This window comes from Physeter macrocephalus, chromosome 18 (assembly GCF_002837175.3).
Source record: "Physeter macrocephalus isolate SW-GA chromosome 18, ASM283717v5, whole genome shotgun sequence".
Classification (NCBI taxonomy): Eukaryota; Metazoa; Chordata; class Mammalia; order Artiodactyla; family Physeteridae; genus Physeter; species Physeter macrocephalus.
Genome location: NC_041231.1, coordinates 72603259 through 72625180, shown reverse-complemented (window position 1 = coordinate 72625180; position 21922 = coordinate 72603259). Strand labels below are relative to the sequence as shown.

The following is a 21922-nucleotide window of genomic DNA, read 5'->3' as shown; positions in this document are numbered from 1 at the left end:
AAAAAAAAAAAAAAAAAAAAAAAAACCACACTAAAATACTTACGAATAAATTTAACAAAGAATGGAAACTGAAAAATATGAAACACTGCTATGAAATTAAAGAAGACTTAAATAAGAGAGACATATCATATTCATAGGTTGGAATATTGTTAAAATGGTAATTCTGTCAATCTTTTTAAAATGGGCAAGATAGCTGAAGTATAAACAGACTCTTCAGAAAAGAAGATATATGAGTGGCCAAAAGGCATATGAAAAAGATGCTTAACGTCACTGGTCATTAGAGAAATGAAAATTAACATACGACAGTGAGATGGCACCACACAACCACTAGAATAGCTAAAGTTAAAAAGAATGACAATATTAAATGTTGGCCAATTATGGAGAAATTGGAACCCTAATACACTGCTGATGAGATTTTCTTAGAAAATGACCATTCAACCTGGCAATTCTGCCTCTATGTATTTACACGAGAAATTAAAACACACGTCCATACAAAGACTTCTGCATGAATATTTATAGCAGCTCTACTCATATCCCCAAACTGGCAACAACCCAAACATATGTCAAATGGTAAATGGATAAACAAATGTGGTATTATCCATACAATGAAATAATACTCAACATTAAAGAGGAATGAACTACTGATATGTAACAACATGGATGAATCTCAAAAACAACATACTATGTGGACACAGAAGACTGTGTGAGTGTGTGTGTATATATATATATATATATATATATATATATATATATATACTGTTTGAATCCACTGATGCTAAAATTCTAGAAAAGCCAAATTATACCAACAGAGGCAGATCAGTGGTTGCCTGGGGCTAGGGTAGGAGAGTGTAGTGACTGACTGAAAATGAGGCACGTGGGAACTTTTTGGGGTAATGGAAGTACTCTAAAATTTGAATTTGGTGAGGGCTGTACAACTTAAAGCTACTAAAACTCACTGAACTATAAAACAGGTGAATTTTATGGTATGTAAATTATATATCAAAAAATCCAAAAAACACACACATACACACACCTTGCTAGGCAAAGAACTAACTGAGATTATTTACTCTTAGAATTTAAAAAATTCACTTCCTTTTAAAATAAGCCATTTTTTCTCTCCATAAAGAAATATCCTAAAACAGGGTAATCTATTCAAATAGTTTTGATTAAATTATTATTGTGGTGTTATTGCTAAGACTGGACTATAGAAATAGTTGCAAATTTGCTATCCAGACGGAAAGTATTCACTTCATGGGACAAGGGCCTGCTGGTTTGCCTGTCGGTAGGGTGTGAGTGGGGAAGTGACACAGGCTTCAGTAAATGTGCTCTCTGCACATTTTGTATTTTAAAAGCTTGGTCGTTGATGCTCCTTTGCTGGGGAGGGGAGCTCTTCATGTTTCTAATATCTCTCTACAGCCTTGTTAAAGGACATATGGTAGCTTGGATCTCTGGGACGTGGTAAACTAATGGGCCAAATATGTGGAGCTAGTGTTCAGTAAAGGTTTGATTTGTTTTGCTCTAACACCTCAACTTGCAATTTAGAGGAGCAGCAGAGGGACTAAACTGCTTGGTTTTAGGCCAAAACTCCTACACATTAAAGATTAAATGGGGACTACAAATAAGCATACTCTTGTTTAGGTGAGAGTACAGTGAGAGTGAAAGGAAGAGAGTAGCAAAGGGAGAAAATTTTCTCGATTTGCCTCAGGATTTTCAATTACTCTTAGCTCTCAAATATACAGTAACTCCTGTCAAAGGTTTTCTCTTGCTGCTGTTGTTTTTGTTTTTGCTTTTGGGAGGGTGGGCAGGCACCTCCTTCTCTTGAGCTGTAAGGTAACATAACACCCAGCTGCTGTCTCAGAAGTGCTGGAAAAACTTTAGCCTTTCACTGCCAGACTCAGCATAAAACAACAGGAGCTCCTAAAGGGCTGGGATCTTGGTCACCACACTCTCTATATAACACATTGCAGAGCATGGACTTGATACTCAACGGCAGTAATGATAACACCTAACTGGTCAAACCAATTTGTTCATGATAAAGGATCTCAGGCAGTTTCCATGGATAGTAGGGTTTTCTGACAGATCCAGCCTAGAACTCTGTACACAGAATAAGGCCTTTTATAAGAAAATATAGCCTCGCTTTCTTTGAGACATAGGACAGAATGCCAAATGTCCCTGACAGGTTTAAATCACACTTGGAAGAGAGTTAAAATAAAGGCCTAGACGTGGGCTTATCTGTGGTGGTTTCTGATGCTGGTGGAATGGGCCAGCCTGGTAGTTTCACGTCACCTACATGCTTCATAATCACCACAGCTCCTCACCCCACACTCGACCTCAGAATATCACTATCCGTTCACCAGTCAGTCAGTCCCCTATAGTGGACGGGGACGGCTGTGACACGTGCACATTCTTTTCCACTTTGTGAATCAGTTCACATTCTCCCTAGATCACTCCTCTAAGAAGATTCAACAGCCTCCTGGGCTTTCCTGTGTGCTTAATTTTTTTAAAAAAGTCAAATTAGATCACGCTGACCACATTCAAACCACTGATAGTTTTTCACTGCAAACCAACGCCCAAACCCTACAGCCTGGAAACTGGAATCCCTTCCCTCCTTTTCTAGCAGTCTCTCCTGACTCAACCCCAAGGCTCCATCGGGCTGCACAGAGGTCACCTGCAAAACACCAGCTTGGTCCAAGCATCCCCTCTATCTGCACTTCTAAGTCCCACCCTTCCTTTAATGCCCCTATTGTGGAAGCCTGTCCAGAGTCTTCCAGTTGGAATTAATCTCTCCCTCCCCATATTCCTATAATATATGGTTTGTACCTTGATTAAAACTCTTATGGTAGGCTGCCCTGGATGCCACTTATTTCATGCATGTGCCTGCCTTCCACTCAAGACCAGCAAATTCCTACTCTGAATGCCTATTTAAATCAGCTTGGGGATCCTTGGAAAAGTGGCTGATTCCAGGACTAAGCAAGTACAAGATGTGTCCAGAACACATCATGTTGGGCCAGAGAGTAAGAAAATGCTTTTTAAAAAACAGGAGGCAGGGACTTCCCTGGTGGCACAGTGGTTAAGAATCCACCTGCCAATGCAGAGGACACGAGTTCGATCCCGGGCCCAGGAAGGTCCCACATGCCGTGGAGCAGCTAGGCCCATGTGCCACAACTGCTGAGGCCCACGTGCCTAGGGCCTGTGTTCTGCAACAAGAGGAGCCATTGCAGTGAGAAGCCCGCACACCGCAACGAGGAGTGGCCCCCGTTCCCTGCAACTGGAGAGGGCCCGCACACAGCAACGAAGACCCAAAGCAGCCATAAATAAATAAATAAATTTTTTAAAAAAACAAAAACAGGAGGTATGTCACAAAAATACAGAATTCAGCTTGAAGGAACTTCCACCAGCCAAATCTGAGACAATTTGAGCAACAAAATAATTAAGTACAGTAATGAATTATAAACCACTGAAAAATATAAGAGCCCAAAGAGTCCAAGCCAATAAGAGATAAATAAATGGGGGAGGAGAATGCTCCGTGCAAATGGTAAATGCAGGAGAAGGACTGGAGTTAGCAAAGCATCATTTTGCAACCATCATAGTAAAGACTGGTTCAGGCAAGAATCATCAATGGATGCTAAATCTAGGAGACCTTTTTGATGATGATCAGGACATTTATATAATCAAAGTGTTTCCCACAGATTGGTTACTAGTTGCAAGGGCAAAAATACTATTTTTAGAGACATCAGACAACACCTAGACTGGGTGAATGAAGCAAAATTAACATCAATAATGAGAGGCAGATAAAACATCCGGGCCTCCCAATGAAGAACCCTGAGGGGGACACAACATCACCCACGTAGCATTCTGGCTGGGAATACATAACCTGAATCTAACCATGAAGAAACATCAGACAACCTCCAAACAAGGAGTGCTCTATTTTAAAAAGTGGGGGGTTGGGAAGGGTAAGCAGAGGAGGGTGGAGAAATGTAGCCTTCAAAATGTCAGTATCATTAAAAACAAAGAAAGGCAATGAAAATGTTCCAACTTAAGAGTCTAAAAGAGACATGACAACTAAATTCAACACTTGATCATGGACTGGATTCTGTACTAGAAGTGGGAAAATGCTTTTATGAAGTATATTATTGGATCAACTAGCAAAGCTAGAATATGAACAACAGATTTGATAAAAGTATTTATCAGTATCAATTTACTGAAGCTGATAACTGTGCTGCAGTTATATAAAATAACTATACTCAGGAAACATTCATTGAACTTACAGGGATAAAGGGTCACAATGTTTGCAACTTACTTTCAAATGGTCCAGGACAAACTTTTAATTTCCAAAATGTTTAAAAAACAATACCCAGAAACCTTTTCTGATTTAATTGTTAAGTGTGAGACCCAGACATTCTATGTTTTAGAGGCTTCCCAGATTGAGAAGCGCCTAGAACAGTGGTTCTCAAAGCATGGTCCTCAGACCAGCAGCATCAGTATTACCTGGGAACCTACTAAACAGGCACAGGCCCACTGAGTCAGAAGCTCTGGGGGTGGGCCCAGCAGACTGTTTTAACAGCCCTCTGTGCAATTCTGATGCCCACTTAAGTCTGAAATCACTGACCTAAACTATGAGCTCCTACATTCTGTATTCTACCTCCTATATTGCCCACAAAACCCAGCAAAATGCTTTATGCAAAATCACATCTCAATAAATGCTAGCTGAATTTAGCTTGACAGTGAATGAAAAGGCAGAAATGACCAGTGAGGCACTTTTAAGTCGATAAACTAAAGGTCCCAGCTAAAGCATCACTCTGAGTTTCTAAAGGGAATATAAAATTTATTTTGAAAGCAGTAAACGAAGTCAGATTACTCAAGAGGTTAGTAAAAGCACTGTTGTCCCAAAAGGGAGCTTACAGTTTAAGTCACTGTCAACTGAAAACATGCCACAACTTAATGCAAGCTCTTAGACTGGTATTTAAAAATTAATTCTGTGGTTCTGGTAAGCAATGCATAGCGATTAAAAAGCCATGTGGTATGCATCATGCAAGATCTGATTAGAAAACACAGCATCCACGTGGCTGTGCTGTGGCCCAGATTGGATGAGGATGGCCAGATTTCAGAAGAACACCCTCCAGGTGGCATTTGGAGAGACAAGACCCCTGTAAAGACAACGAGCTGATCAATTTGCCTACTGAGTACAAAATGAAACAAATAAATCCATTTTTATGCAGTTGTTTTCCATCTTGAGAAGTTAAACTGCTGAAGATACACTAGGATGCAGGGTATCATCCCAGCCTCACCATATGCTTTTTCTGATTGGCACCCAGAAAGATTTCACAGGAAAAGGGTGTTACTATGGTATTGTTGATTTAAAGGTTATCTAGTCACAGCGAGGCAGAGGAGAATTCATCTTCAAAATTCACCCATGGAGTGTCTTGGCAATTAACAATTCCTATCACCTCTAGCTGCTCCCTATGTGAGAAGGCTCAGAACTCGCCTTACAAATTGCTCTTTTGAAGATCAAAGGGGAGCTGAATGTGTCTGTGTGCTCTCGATGAGACTGTGATTTAATGGAATTTTTAGAGAAGGCTTGGTGGCAGTGTTTGGATGACAGCCCCAGGCAGAGGATTCAGGGGAGCTTGGCCACTCTTCCCTTTGGAGCGTCTTCCCTGTCTTTAATTGGCACCTCATTAGAAATTAATGAAAATGACATCCTCTGTTCTTCCTGCTCTAGGCATCGAATGATACAAAAAGGCCCATCACAATTCATAACACATTCAATTTATATAGCAATGGCTCTTAAGCATTATTTATGAGATGTGAATTTCTTGTCAGCAGTTAATAACCTGTACAGAGTGAAAGGGGAATGGAAAAAAAGATTGTGAATATATATTAAAAAAAAGATTTTCTGCAGTGGAAAAGTGTTCTGTTTGAGTTCAAACCGCCTTCCTGAGTCTTCACTTTCAGTAGTAAATTACTGTGTTTCCTGTCTTCCAAAACCTTTCAGGGCAGTTAAACGTCTCCCTAGCACTCCATGCAGCCTCAAGAAAATAACTGTACAACTCACCTTTTCCTAGAGATCCAAGCAGACAGGCAGGAGGAACACAAGAGCTATTTGTCAGGGACAGTCCCAGAGGTGTGTGTTCCCATTACTGTCCTTCATCTTTTAAAATGTGGCAGTTGACTCAGTCATTTTTCTGGGCACATAAGTGTAATGCTCTCAGTGGGCCCAATTGAACTCCCAGCTCTCTCTAGGAAGACTACATCTGGAGGGACTGCAGAAAGTTCAGGGCTCTCTTCTCCAGCAGAAAAATCAAATCTCTCTATAAGACGACCCTCAGAATTGGGCATAAGCCAAGGGACCACGTGTTAGATCATTTAAAGAGAATGCATATCTATGGCAAACCCAATAGGCACTTACTTAGAAACCCAGCCTCCTGCCTGAGAGGTGAAGAGCACAGCAGAGTAATCTGCACTTACCAGAGTCAGTCAAGTTGGCTTCACTTTAGGAGCACATGAAGTCATCCAACATCTATTTCTAGATATTTTCAGCTTGGTGCTTAAGACCTTAGGAAATTAGGTGGTTTGCATCAAAGCTGAAGGGTAAACTGGGAGACTCGGTTACCACACCTCTGGATCTCTCAGTGCTAAATTGTGAATTCTCACTGCTTGCCTGACAAGGAGAGGAGGTTATTAGCCACTGCCAGAGGCGAGACAGCACACTTGATGGACCAATTGCTTGATCCACTAGGGCAAATCCTGTGTAATACCCAGGATTCAGTTAACTTTCAAGAAGGAAACAAGAATGTAAGGTACAGGAAAATCCCATGATTCTAATTTAGGAATCACCAAAGGCCTGTGTTACAAAAGCAACAGGCAAATGGTCAGGGAAGCTGCACAACACTGGTAACAGACTGAACTGCTGAAGCCCCCAGGGGTCCACGTGAAGACCAAAGCAAGAATTTGCAGACCACAAAAGATCAGACAAACCACGAGACCCCAGAGTTTTCTTGGCTAACCACAGTATTCCTTCACTACCTCATTAAGAATTTTATATTACCTAGCAGGGTTGATCAAGACCCAGCCTAAGAACAAGGTTCTGGGCTCACTTGGACCACATCACATTGCAGGAACAAAAGTGAGGTGTGAAAATTCTGCTGACAGCCTCTGCACCCACGTCTTATCCTACCTCTCTCCTTACACTTTCACACAAGCATTTAATAGGATAAATAAATGCCAGGCTAAAGAATAAAAACCTGTCCAGTGATACCTGGACTCCACATGCTAGTCACCATTTCTGCAGTTGAATATAAATACGTTTCTGATACTGCCAAGTACCACACACCAGACTGTGTAACAAACAGATTTCTACTCATGACAGGAAAGGAGTCCCAACTCAGTTTCCATGAGAGACTGGGAACTCCCTCCTGTCCTTCTCATTTCCAACAGGGCAGATAACTGAGGGACAGGAGCAGCAATGGCTATCTCTTCAGAAGATGAAGAGCTTTGAGCAACTGTAACTTTCTACTGCTGGGAGAACCACCTAGTCCTGACTACCAGCATCAGTACTTACAGGCTATCTATGGCCATCCCAGAGGTAAAAGGAGGCTTCTAAAAGCTCACTCCTAAGGACAAAGGATACAGGATTCTCAGAGGCTAGAGCCAGAAGGCCTGATGACAGCTCTGTCCCAAAGAACAATTTCACAATACTATGCTCTAAAGTCAAGAAATAAAAACAGGGACAGGAAAACTGTAAGTCAGCCTAAATAATGCAGCTACACAATTTTGCTTCCACGTGACACGATGTATGTGGTCAAAGGGAGAGGAAGGATTGTTCTAAGTTCTGTTCCACTGTGGGTAGGCATAAAGTTTTTAAAAAGTACATCCCACCAAAAATTCCAAGAGCTGGTATTACACTGGATAATACAGAAGGAAAAGGTTACTTTAAAGCTATTTCAAGGGGTTGACTGACAATGAATGATGCTTCAAAGAAAATAATTTTCTAATCAAACTTTAATTTAAAAGGGATATGGGGGAGAAATCTTCCATTTATTATATATAGTAAGAAGCTCATTCAAAATTAATTTAATATATGAATTTTATGGTACATATCTCAGAATTTCACTGGTTTGGTTAACTTCTAAATAAGTCATCAATGAGAAGGAACCACAGTAATATGCAGTGGGGAGAAGCTGAGAGCAGTAAGCAGTGACAACGCAACTCTAATGAAATATGTGTAAGAGTAGTTGGGGAGGTTTTTGCCTTTTCTTTATGTGTGAGAGGAAATAAAGGGTGTTTGGAAATAAGAATCCTCTACTCTGATTTCCCAAGCTCCAAACCTATAAGCTTGCAGGGAGGTACTCGGGAGAAGAATGAAGGAGCTCAGCCTCTCAGGGAGCCAAGGACACAGCCTCCACCACGCTGTGTCCTCCACTGGGGGGACGCTTACCGCAGCGGCACGATCCCAGTTCCTGCTGCACCAGCTCCAGTTTGGTTTGGCACTGGAAGCACCGACGTCGGCTTTTCTGTTTAGATCGGCTGGTTTCCTCGGATCGTTCAGTATTCTCCAGTAGTCGTGGCCGTTTCACTGGCGAAGCCTCATTCTCCGACTGTGAATCTGAGCAAAACAACACATTTGGGGGTCAGGGTTAGTGCTTGGCCTGGCAAGCACAGCTGATTAATGTACAGCCAAGGCATTCTTCTGACCTGGCTACTCTGCCCTTTTCCAGGAACTGGATCAGTATGAGCAAGAGCCAGTTTGTCTAACTGGCCTGGTTTACGTCACAAATTGTGACAAGCATGAACCTTTAGAGCCGACTTCTAACAAGCCAGGCCCAAGCTAGGAGAGGAGGGTGGGTGGCTCAACAAACGTCTGTTCTGTGTTGTCTTTAAAAAACAGCCATCTCTACACGAGGAGACCATTCGAGCTGGAAATGGGATCCTCTCTTTGTGCCCCTTCTTTGGGTCCCAGCTGTTTACTGCTTGTATTGGTTATTTATCTCTTCTTGGATCTTTGTCCTTAAGTAGACTGTAATTCGCCAGAGAAGGGACTGTGTCTACTATTTCTGTATGTCACCATGCTTAGCACAATTCTATACCTGAAGTCAGTGTTTCATGGGTGATCCATGACCTTTTCTAGTAATAAGACATTTCTATTCCTATGCACAACTAAACGCACAAGAATCAGGTTCTAATACTGAAAACAATTCCAACTTTATTCAGGGTGAAGAAGTATCCTTGCTTGTTCACAAATAAGCTGTCCCATGGCTTCCAGCGTGGGGTGGTACAGAGGCAGCACTTGGCACCACAACCCTAGGGCTGGTGCCAAATTAGCAGGTGAAAGGAGATGCAGTGTGCAACAAGTGTTTTGTATAACCTTAAAAAAGTAAAATGCAATAAAGTTCATGTCACAGGCAGACTGTAAATAACTCTTGCTTTCAAAAAAAAAAGAAAGAAAAAAAGAAAGAAAAGAAAAGAGCCAGCACGTGGGGGGCTCTGTAGTCTTGGAATTACTGCCACTACATACTGACGATGCACCTCTCGCCAAGGTTCCAAAGTGATTTGTGCTAAACCACCTCTGGAAGAGACTCTCCTAATACACTAGCTTCTTACTGGTCTCCCTGCCCTTCCCCTTGTCCTACAGTCTATTCTCCACACAGCAGCCAAGCGACCCTGTTAAAAATCAAGTTACAATCACTTCACACTCCTGCTCAAAATCCTCTAATAGCTCCCCTTCTTGGAGGAAAAGTTCAGATACTTCCTATGACCCTCAGAAAGGCCCTGCCTTTCTTATGTGCCCTCCTCCCATCTCTCTCCCCTCATACCCTGCTACTCTCTCCCTCTGCTCCATCCACACTAGCCTCCTGATTGTCTCCTACCTCAGGGCCTTTGCACCTTCTGGTCCCTTTGTCTGGAACACTCTTCACCCAGATCTACAGGGAATTCCCTCTTTTAAAGTCTTTTAAGCTACATTTTCAATGAGGTCTTCTTCCCTGAAAACCCTATCTAGACCACTCTTGCCCCCTTCAGCAGCACTTCCTTTCCTTCCTTTTCCTGCCTTTTATTCCTCCACAGCACTTATCTTTTGACATTATCCTCCAGGAGAATGTAAACTCCTGGAGGGCAGGAAGTTTCACCAGCTTTGTTCACTAATGTGCCCTCTATGCCTACAACTCAGTATTTCTTACATGAATAAATCTTCTCCTAAGGCAGTCCTGATTTTCTATTTACTGTGTCTCTAAGTGAGAAGAGGTAGACTGTTGGCTGTTTTTCTTTCTTTCTTTTTTTTTTTGGCCGCGCTGCAAAGCATGCAGGATCTTAGTTCCCCGACCAGGGACAGAACCAAACCACGCCCCCTGCAGTGGAAGCACGGAGTCTCAACCACTGGACCACCAGGGAAGTCCGGCTGTATCTGAAGGAAGCCTGTCTGTATCCCCTTCCCAGCCTCCCTCTGTGTGGAGAAGATGCTGCATTTCGCCCGAGCACTCACTGGCCCTGACAGTGACAATGGTAACAGTTTGCTCACAGCCCTCCGGCCCACCGCACCGTGCACTGACTTTCAGAAGGTACGCACCATTCTTAGCAATTGTAAACTTCATTTTTCATTTCATTTAGTTCTTGCAGCCTACATGACGTTTTCCCCCAATACAAACCAACTAAACAAGGCCTTTGATGAAAACAATTGAAAGCAAGTTCAGCCTATTTCCCAGCTCCGCTAAGCAAAGCTGTCCAAACCTAGTCAGTGTGATGACTGAGGCAGCCAGACACACACCAGGCCCCTCCCCTTCCCCTATAAGAACAACAAGCAACAATCTAAATGTAAATCATTACAAGGCAGCCAGACAAAAGGAATTCACCTGGTATGGGCCACACTGTTGGGGGCGGGGGTCCTTTTTTACAAACCAGAAAGGGCACTAATTTGTATTAATAACCCTATTTCGACTTTTTTTTTTTTCCCATTGGGTAACGAGAAGAGAAAATTCTACAGTAAAAACCGAAACGAAAAAATGGTGTTTGTTCTGAGACAAGGTCCTAAATCTGGAGCATCCACATAAGAAATTATCCCCCAACCCTGGGGGGTGAAGTGGGGAGAGGAGAGAGATTAGGGTTCACACAAGAGGTGGCTGAAGGCTTTGCATTATTAAATTGTTAAAATCCAGAGGTTCTTGACACGAGGCCAGCACACCTCAAATATAAAAGAGGACCACTCGGACCCTCTTTTATTTGCACTGCGACCTCATAGAACTGAGCTTGTGTCTGGAAACACAATGTTCACATTCAAAGCTGTTTCCCAAGTGAGTCTGCTCCAAACTGTCAAATGTGCTGTCTACCTACATAGCACCTATTTCCACTTCTAAAGCAAGCCTCTGCTACAACAAGACAATTTACTTTCAGTATATCAATGTTATCCATGGCTAACTATTTTCAAACAAGCAAGAGAGTGATATGTGAAGACAATATTTTTTAACATATGATTCCTAAGATTGAGAACAGAATTCATATTGATATAATCATCATTGGTCATCACCAAACAACCCAGCTGATGGAACGCCCCAAAATTAGGAGGCCTGTCAGGCCTGATCTCTTTTCTTCTAATTCTCCACCTTGTGTGACCAATGAGCACTCAATAATAACAAAACTAAGGAATAGGTCTGCATGGTCTCATCCTGAAATTTTCCTTTATCCATTCCACACTATATATAAAGACAACAGCATTATTTGTTCTGGAAGGCAGGAGGCATGGGATGTTCCTGAAACAGTGGGTCCTTAGGGAGGGCTTTGATGCTGCCAACAGCTTCTGGCGGCACTGCACCGGCCATCCTAAAGGAACATCACTCAGCCCTAGTCAGTCCTCTGAGAGTCAATGTCTCAGCATCTGTGCAAGTCCAAGACCTGGACTTGCAGGTCTGTGCAAGTCCAAGACCAAGGCATCCATGTATAGAAAGCCTGAGCCATGAGAAGCAGTCCTCAATGAGTCTGAACCAAGACAGGTGAAATGTTTACCAGAATGTGTTATTTTTCAGAATCAAGGAACTGCTCCTAGACATTAAGAGATCATAACTTTAGCATTCTGGAATACGCCCACTTATCCTTCACTCAGTCAATGGTCTATTAAGTGGAAAGCAATCCTTGTGCCCTCTAATGCTCTCTACCACAAGGAGGGAGGGGAAAAAACTCCCTAAACTGTTTACCACCTTCCACATGCTGCCATCCAGTTATGTGTTATCTATAACTTCTTGGCAAAGCAAACCATTCCTTGGCATTTCCTCACAAGTCAACTTAGTATTTTAATTACAAGCTGATGAAATAAATAGCGGTCTACAGGATCATCATCATGTCTGCACAAGAAATTTACATCTCCTCTGCTAATTACTTAATGAAACCTGTGCCATGTGGGGAGTTGCCTAAATAAGAGAAACAGATGTCCAGGACAGGGATTCTAATTACATAATAATGAACTAAATAATTCAACTGTTCAATTACAAACTTAATGGCAATTTTAAAAGGACCACCAGAAAGAAAAGATCCAATTATGGTCAACACTAAAGGAACCCTCATCTACTGTCCGTATCTGAATAAATTAAAGTTTGATTATTTACTTTCTGCTCACAAATAGTAAATAGTCCTTGTTACCCTGAAGCATTTTTAACTCCTCAACAATGATGGAAAACACCTTCCAGTCTACTTGCATAATCTGAACTTGGGCAGTAAGGATTTAAGGCAGAGAGAAAGGTGAACAGAAATAACTCTCATATGCAGCTTTAACTGTCAGAAGAAACGCATCCTTGCAAGGAGCATGCTCATTAGCAGCAGGAGGAGTGTAGCAGCAAGCTAGAAACTGTTCCCACCCCAGGAGTTAGGAGTGACTTCTAATTAAGGTCCTTCATAAAGGGCCAACAAAGCACCTTTTCCCAGTATGCTTTTTCTTGAGAACATAATCTAGTCTGTATGTACCCACACAAGAGCTGCCCACATGCATATGCCAGCCTCACAGTTCTTGATATTCAACCAGACCCCCTCTTCCTCTGCCTACATTTAATAGCCTGAGGAAGATACCACATCAGACCTTCTAGTCAAAGCAAAGTCTGATCAAGAATCATGATGTGATTAAATGAGAAAGGAAAATCTTAAGAAAAAGTATTTTATCTCTCAGTTTCCTAGATTTAAAGTAACCATTGCTTTATTTGTGACAGAGAAATAAGTACAGTGATCTTTAAAATATATAATCCTCTGAAGAGAGAAAGTCTTCTAATTGTACTTTCCTAGCCAATAGCAGAAAAGTAGTGGTAAGACTTTCAATTTAGGAACACAGTTTAACTGGAAAACTTGACTGGAGACGACAACAGACCTACTTCTTTTAAAATTCTGTTTTATCTCTGACAGAAATTCACATTTGTTCCTTACTGTCACTGTTCTTGTCTTTATAACTCATGTTCTCTCCTGAAAATTCCCAAATAAATTGTGTCAGCCCTGTCAGGGTTGAATCCCAATCTCTCTGAATCTCCCATCGCTGTACAGCTGGCAGCCCGCACACAACTGAGACTGCTAACCATGACCATGTCCCTCTGACACCTCAGGCAGGCTCCTGACCCTCTGCACAAGCCAACACTCGTGGTTTTGAACAGGAGAATGGAAATAGCAAAGTGGCAACAAAGAGAAGGAAGCTTCTTCTATTCACTTCACCCATACCTTCCCTCACTTCTAAGAAAGAAAGATGAATCTGTTTAATCTCAGGTTTTATGACAGCTTTTGAGGTACTCAATCAGTTTTTTTAGAACCTATCACAGTCTCTTGGCAGACTGACATTTATGATCCCAACCGTCTGTGCAAACATCAGTAAGAGCAATAATTAATGAACCCTCACACATCACTGCTGTCTCTCCTTCGACCATTTAAAAGAAGCTTAGGGCTTCCCTGGTGGCGCAGTGGTTGAGAGTCCGCCTGCCGATGCAGGGGACATGGGTTCGTGCCCCGGTCCGGGAAGATCCCACATGCCGCGGAGCGGCTGGGCCCGTGAGCCATGGCCGCTGAGCCTGCGCGTCCGGAGCCTGTGCTCCGCAACGGGAGAGGCCACAACAGTGAGAGGCCCGCGTAACGCAAAAAATAAAAATAAAAAAAATAAAAAATAAAAGAAGCTTAAGGGCTTCCCTGGTGGTGCAGTGGTTAAGAATCCGCCTGCCAACGCAGGGGACACGGGTTCGACCCCTGGTCCGGGAAGATCCCACATGCCGCAGAGCAACTAAGCCCGTGCACCACAACTACTGAGCCTGTGCTCTAGAGCCCGCGAGCCACAACTACTGAGCCTGCAAGCCACAACTACCGAGCCCACATGACACAATTACTGTAGGCCTGCGCGCCTACAGCCCGTGCTCCGCAACAAGAGAAGCCACCGCAATGAGAAGCCCCCGCACCACAACAAAGAGTAGCCCCCACTCGCCGCAACTAGAGAATGCCCACACACAGCAACGAAGACCCAACGCAGCCAAAAATAAAAAATAAAAGAAGCTTAAGCTGCTAAAACCTCTGTCCATGAAAAACACCACAGTCTCACTGGAAAAACTGATAAAAGACACTTTAAAAAGAAAATCTGTTTTATAGGTACTTTCTCTCTTTCTCCTCAGGCTTCCTTTCAGTGTGTGCAGGGATTAGACTCATCCTCTCTGGCTTCTTACTCTGTATGCTATAAAAGACTTCAGGAGAGAAAACTCCCTCATTATCCATAAAAATTTTGTTTCCACTTTATTTGGCTGGAATTTCCCCCTTCTTTCTTATTTTCCTAATGGTCCTAGAACTATTTTGGAATATCACACCTGTTAAAAAGCTGTTACACAGAGAAAGAAGTTCAACTCTTTGGAAGAGGCCGATTATTAAAATTTTGTGGAAAATGCCTTCATTTTCATTTGATATGTAATACAAAGATGAATCTAGTTTGAAATACTCCTAGGATGCCACGTCTTAGATCATAACCATTTTAAAGGTCAGGTGTTCTCAAACTGCCAGGCAGTACTGTTGTGAAGCCCGAATCCCTCTCTTCTCCTTCCATCTCCACCCCCATCCCTCCAGGTTATTTCCTCTGGCTTTCTCCTTATCTTGAGGGTGGTCTCCTCCATCACAACCTCAAGAGAGCAGACCTCTGACTCTTCCTCCCTGCTGGGAACACAAGATCGGGAGACCAGGGGTGGCCAATCAGTAGAACCAATTATCTTGGGAGCACACCTGAACTTTTGGGGTCTCTGTCCTTCTCAGTATGCTCAAAAGACATAAAGCATCAGAAATCTTGAGGGTAATTTTATCATCTAACTGTCTGACTTTGATCTTCATGATAGCAATGCAAAGATGCTTCTGTAGGGACATTTTTTGATTGGAAGACAACTTAAAGAGTAGCAGAAAATGCATAAGTCATGAGCCATAATTTGTACCCTTCATGAAATGAGCACCCATACGTCCCAAAGACATGTTTTAAAGACTGGGATCAGATTTCTCATTTCCTCATAGCCCATCTTTCCCTCTGATTCCCGCTGGACAAGAAGCTGAAAGCTGATTTTGGTGGTACACACTGACACCCAAAAAAAAGCAATTATGAATTTATCAAAGGATCAAGTAAGAGAAGCTAATGGGCTGTGGGAAGAACAGCTCTCCATTAAATAAAATCATCTTAAATGAAATCATGGCATCAGAGTGCAACAATTCTAAAGGAAGGGGTTTCTCTCAGTTTTTCTTTCTTTCTAATCTGTCTGCCTTTTATTTCTTTTTCTTGCCTATTGTATTAGCTAGGCTTTCTAGTATGATACTGAATAGGAGAGTTGAGAGAGGACATTTTTGCCTTGTTCTCAACCCCAAGAGGAAAGTATTCAGTCTTCACCCAACTTTTTATTTTGAAAAATTTCAAAAATATAGAAAAGTTCAAATAGTAAAATTAATACCTGTGTACACTCCAGTCAGATTCAACAAGTGTTAATGAACTATCTGTCACACTGCTTTATCTCTCCCACCCCAACACCAAACCATCTGAAAATAAGTTGCAAACATCAAAATACTTCATATATACACATTTAACAATGAGGGCATTTCCTTACATGACTAAAATAACATACCTAAGAAAATTAAGAATAATGCTCCAATTTCATCTAACATTCAGTCCATATCCAAATTATCTCCATTGTTTTCAATGTTTACCTTCATTGTTTCAAAGGCATGTCCGATCAAGCTGCATGTGTTACATTTGGATCTTACGTCTAAATCTCTTTTTAATCTAGAACAGCATACTCTCAAATTGTATATTCGTTCATTCATTCAAATGACATGGACTTCTGGATAGTCCTGGTTAGTTTTCCTGTGGAATATACCACCATCGGGATTGACTGATTCTTTCTCCCTCTCTTTTCTATTTACCTCTCAATTTTTTTTTTTTTTTTTTTTTTTTTTGCGGTACGCGGACCTTGTGTGTCTTCTTTTTTTGCGGTACGCGGACCTCTCACTGTTGTGGCCTCTCCCGTTGCGGAGCACAGGCTCCGGACGTGCAGGCCCAGCGGCCAAGGCTCACGGGCCCAGCCGCTCCGCGGCATGTGGGATCTTCCCGGACCGGGGCACGAACCTGTGCCCCCTGCATCGGCAGGCGGACTCTCAACCACTGCGCCACCAGGGAAGCCTCATCTCTCTATTTTTAATGGCATCATTTACTTGCAAGGAAGGAGATTTTTTAACTGTACACCTCCTCTGTTTCATATTCAAGACCAGCAATTAAACTTCCAGCAAGCCCCTGACAAACCCACATGGTTGGAGGGGTGGCACAAGTAAGGGCAGGTGAAGAAGGGCAAGCACTGTGTAATCAGCCCAGTTCCCATTCCACCTTGGCAGTGGGGGAAGGAATTTCTTCCTCTAACTTCCTCCACTGCACACCTGCCGTACAGGACATCAGGATATAGTTCATCTGTGCCTTGGCAAGGAAAGGATACTTAGGTGAACGTTAGGAGAGGAGCTAGATATCAGTGTTTTAGCCCATGATTTCTTAAAGTCTGATGGCACTGTCTGTGACTGAAGTTGGTCCCAGAAGGCCACAAGTCACTTCTCTAAATATCTCCTTTCCAATGGCTTCCTGGTCTTTTTCTGATTGCCCTTCCCCTCCTGATGGACTCTACACTGTTGCTTATTGTTCCTATAAGATATCCCTTTCATTGCTGATCACTCAACTCTCTAAACCTAAGGAAAATTTTCATCAGAATAAAAAACATAAAGCAAAAGCCCAGGAAAGTTCACTTGCAATAATAATCACAATCTCATTAAGTAAAATAAGATTCTCAGTTTATTTGATCTAATTTATGTAGGCCTCCAGATTAATGACCACTCTGTTCAGGGACCAGACAACAGTCAATATTTTATTAATTATTTATCAAGTGCCTACTGTGTGCCAGGCACTGGGCTTTAAACTAGCAAATCAGAACTACATATGGCAATGATCTCTCTTCTCAAGGAGGCCACATTCCAGGAAAGATATAAACAAATAAACCTACAGCATATTAATGTATGAAGAGATTATGAACATAAAATGTGGAAGTGATAAATTCTGTTAAGGGGGTGATTAAGAAGCAGAAGAGGGAAAGATCGAAAAGGTACCTCTTGGGGCTTCCCTGGTGGCACAGTGGTTAAGAATCCACCTGCCAATGCAGGGGACATGGGTTCGAGCCCTGGTCCGGGAAGATCCCACATGCGGCGGAGCAACTAAGCCCGTGTGCCACAACTACTGAGCCTGCGCTCTAGAGCCCACGAGCCACAACTACTAAGCCCATGTGCCACAACTACTGAAGCCCACGCACCTAGAGCCCGTGCTCCGCAACAAGAGAAGCCACCGCAATGAGAAGCCCGTGCACCGCAACGAAGAGTAGCCCCTGCTCGCTGCAACTAGAGAAAGCCCACACGCAGCAATGAAGACCCAACGCAGCCAAAAATAAAATAAATTTTTTTTTTAAAAAAAGGTACCTCTTGAACTTAAGGACTATACTGTATACATATAAACAGGTGATTTTTAGCTCACATCTGTCATCCTCACATTGTTTTCTGTTAGCCCTGCTTTTCAAAATACCATTTGTATAAAAGTTGTTGCTCATCTACCTTCTACCTCATCTCTTTACCAAAAATCATATCAATTAGTAGACCCTTTCACAGTCTGGGGAGCAAAGGTACATGAAGAACACCTGACTGATGGGTTTTCAGGGAAATAAAGCTGTTTTATATCTTTCTCCTCTCTTTGACGCCAACTGGTTCAATTTGCGGGGGAGGGTGGGGGGGGGGGTTCATGAACATCTCACTAAAATGTCAATGGCCAGGTTAGTTCTCCTTCCATCACGTTTATTAATCTTAATACTGGTCTGTCGGTCTGATCAGACACACACATGGCATTAACTGCCAATTTTTCTCTATCAGGAATCTTTCAAGCCCATTTTCCTCTTATTAGTAAATGATTTACTCTGAGATAATTGTAGGTTCAAATGTAGCTATAAGAAATAATACAGAGAAATCCCACTTACCCTTCACTCAGTTTTCCCCAATGGTAACATCTTGCAAAAGTCTAGTACAATATCACAACCAGGATGTTAATGTTGATACAGTTAAGCTACAGAACTTTTCCATCACCACAAGGATCCCTCATGTTGCCCTTTTACAGCCATGCCTACTTCCCTCTCCCCCTCCCCCACCTTGCTCCCTGGCAAACTCTGGCAAACACTAATCTGTCCTCAATTTCTAAAATTTTGTCATTTCAAGAATGTCATTTATACGGTCATACATGGACTTATAGATGAAATCATATGGTATGTAATCTTTTGTCCAAGCTTATTTTTAAGGTCACTTATCACAATAGGTAGATATGCCACAAGAGATTCCTTAAGTTACACTTCAGTAATAATTACAATAATAACCACTAACACAAAGCACTTATCCCATACCAGCACTTTTTAAATGCTTTTACAAATATTAACTCATTTTGCTTTTATAACAAGGCTATGTATGTGGTAGGTACTATTATTACCCGCATTTTAAGATGAGGAAACTGAGTTATGGGGTAAGTGAATTGCTGAAAATCACACAACTAGTAAGTAGAAGAGTTGGACTGTGAACCCAGGCACCATGGCCTGGAGTCCTTGCTCTTAACCACCACGCTATCCTGTCTCCAATTGTTATTACACTTCAAGACTCTACTTCTGCTCTTCCATGAGGGTACCTTACTGTGAAGATGAATTTCTGCTACTTCGTATGTATCCAAGGACCCCACTGCCTCTGGGGTGAGGGTGAGGGCAGATACTGGGTCAAGTGTGGGGATGAAAAGCAGCACCCCTCCCACTTATGATCTCCTTATCCAAACATGGTGGTGCAATTTCTCTAAACTACATCTCTGTTGAATAACCCTATTTATCCTCTGCTCTTAGAATATGATTTATAAGACTTACTCCTCATACCATTTTCTTCCTATCCCTGTTAACTCTCTGAATATCTCTGGATTGTAGTCAACAGTATTTTATTTATATGAAATCAGCTTTATTTTTTTCTCTCATGTTATTTTAAAAAATCTGTCCACAGATGTTTCTTTATTGATTATTTGTAGGATGATAACTTTTCCCCCAGTAGCAAAGGAAAAGGTCTCTTTAAAAAGGCACAGATGAGGGTGATTACCCCATAAACCACTCCTGGGTTCATCTGAAAAACTGGTCACCATCCCTGTTTGTTAAATAAGTGCCATTCCTACTGCACTGTTTACTTAAAAGGTATCACCAGGAGCTAAATTCTACAGAGGGGTGGCTGGTCAGCAGAACGTGTCAGACTAGCAATACAGTAGTCATCCTTTGTAGCTGGTACTGGCCTGGCACCACTTCCTTGTTTTAGCTTCTCCATTAGCAAGACCTGTCCTGCCTGCCCAACTAAACCATATTACTTTCCCCATAGATTTTTCAGTTACTCATTGTAACTGACAAATTACCCTCAATAGATAATCTTTCCTTTTTATAACCTGTTTGGGTATTTTAGAGTTCAACAGCATTACAATGCATTGATTTTTAAAAATATTACATTTATAGCATCAGTAGCGTACAGGGTAAGGTAGTAGCACTATTGAGGTGAGACAAACAAATCGAGAGCAAGATGAAGAAACCCAAGAGAAATATGTACTTCTCAAAGGCCACATGCCTTCGTGTTCGGTGACCACAGAACGCACTCTATGACCACAAGGATTCCAAGACTCTCACTGCTAAGACTGGTCTTGAACTTCTGTTCTACTACCTTTTCCAGTATTTCCAGAAAACTAATAAGATCAGCCACGCTTTATTTTCATTTACCCAAAGAAAGGGAAATTTGAGAGAATCCATGAAGTATCTATATAACCAGACTTATTTTCATATAACTGGGTCTAACGCAGGCAATACTCTTTTCATTTAGTTTCTTAGAACACTCATTCATTTAGACGTTACACTGACTAAAAAATATGTAATAAGTCTACTTTGTAGTTACACGAAACCTAGATTTTTCAAATTATGCTTTACAAAACTATACAACTGTTTTGAGCAGCTGGGCAGTACATGTGACTATAGTCACTTCTTCCTACTGGTGACATATTTAAAGAAGCCAGGAGGAAGGAACAGGCCAGAAGTCTTCAAATAATGTTGTACCCTCATATCTTGGTCTCCAAAGCCAATGACTTGCCCAAGGGTTAATCTGATTTGACCCTGGGTCTTTTGCCAGGACAACTGAAAAATAGGTGTCCTTTATGGAAAACACTTGAGTACGGGGATAGGGTGAGGACATAGGTAAAGAAGAATGAGATATTAATTCAATTTTTCTGACTCTTTGTTACAAACATACAGACCAAAAGTCAAATATTCCCACACAAATCATCTCACCCCTATGAAGATTATAATTGTTTTGTCTGCCTGACTTATAATGCAAGCCTCTAGGGGTAGGGACACAATCGGCTGCATTTAGTACTCCACTGGTACTCAACAACAAAATAATAATAATAATGAAAAAGAATATCTCTATAACAGAGGACAAGTTCCTAATGACGGTAATCTTACAATGAGAGATTGTCATCCTGTCGGTTGTGCTCCAGGTTTAATGTAAGGGGGGAAAAATGTTTGAACATTTATATTTTGCTATTTTTTAAAAAATCAGCTTGAGGGCTTCCCTGGTGGCGCAGTGGTTGCGCGTCCGCCCGCCGATGCAGGGGAACCGGGTTCGCAACCCGGTCTGGGAAGATCCCACATGCCGCGGAGCGGCTGGGCCCGTGAGCCATGGCCGCTGAGCCTGCGCGTCCGGAGCCTGTGCCCCGCAACGGGAGAGGCCACAACAGAGGGAGGCCCGCATACCACAAAAAAAAAAAAAAAAAAAAAATCAGCTTGAATGCATAACTAAGTAGATGCTAAAATTAAATAGCTGATTTGTTTTTAAACTATTTTTGTTTCTAATTTAGCATCAACTTAATTCAGTTCCTCTCTCTACCTATCACTTAGTTTCTTCCACCCAAGATTTAGTCTTTGGACTCATTACTCCCAGGGTAAATCCTTAAGCTTATAAATAAATACATCTGTGCCTCATTTTAACTCTTTCCGATGTGAGGCTAAATGAACCTAAAGTTAGAACTTAACATGATGATAAAGAGTGCCCAGTGAAAGCCTTGTCCCGGCCCCTCGCACCGCCCCCAAATGAGTACGTGAGGCTTTCATTACTCAGGGGTGTATCAGTGTTGATGTAGATACTACCAAGTGTGTAGGGCGTTGAAGAAAGCTGCCTTGAGAAAATGGCTTATGAAAGAAAGAGAAATAACCCCATTTGTAAAATGAGCTGCTGGAAAATCAGAGGCAAGCAACTCTACATAAAATTATTATGAAGATTTATCTTTAGTCCATATTTGAAACATGAGAGGAACAAGCATCTAGCATTTCAACCTCAA

The 21922-nt window shown here is 42.0% G+C and overlaps 1 protein-coding gene across 2 annotated transcripts in view; it reads right to left on the bottom strand.

The window, feature by feature from the left end:
- Positions 1-21922, bottom strand: part of ZFAND3 (zinc finger AN1-type containing 3) — a 335919-nt gene that overhangs the window by 22011 nt on the left and 291986 nt on the right. For both annotated transcript variants that reach the window (XM_024122138.3, XM_028479770.2), the window contains one exon: positions 8438-8605. In XM_024122138.3, coding sequence (XP_023977906.1) covers positions 8438-8605 — 168 coding nt within the window. The remainder of the gene's footprint in view (positions 1-8437; positions 8606-21922) is intronic.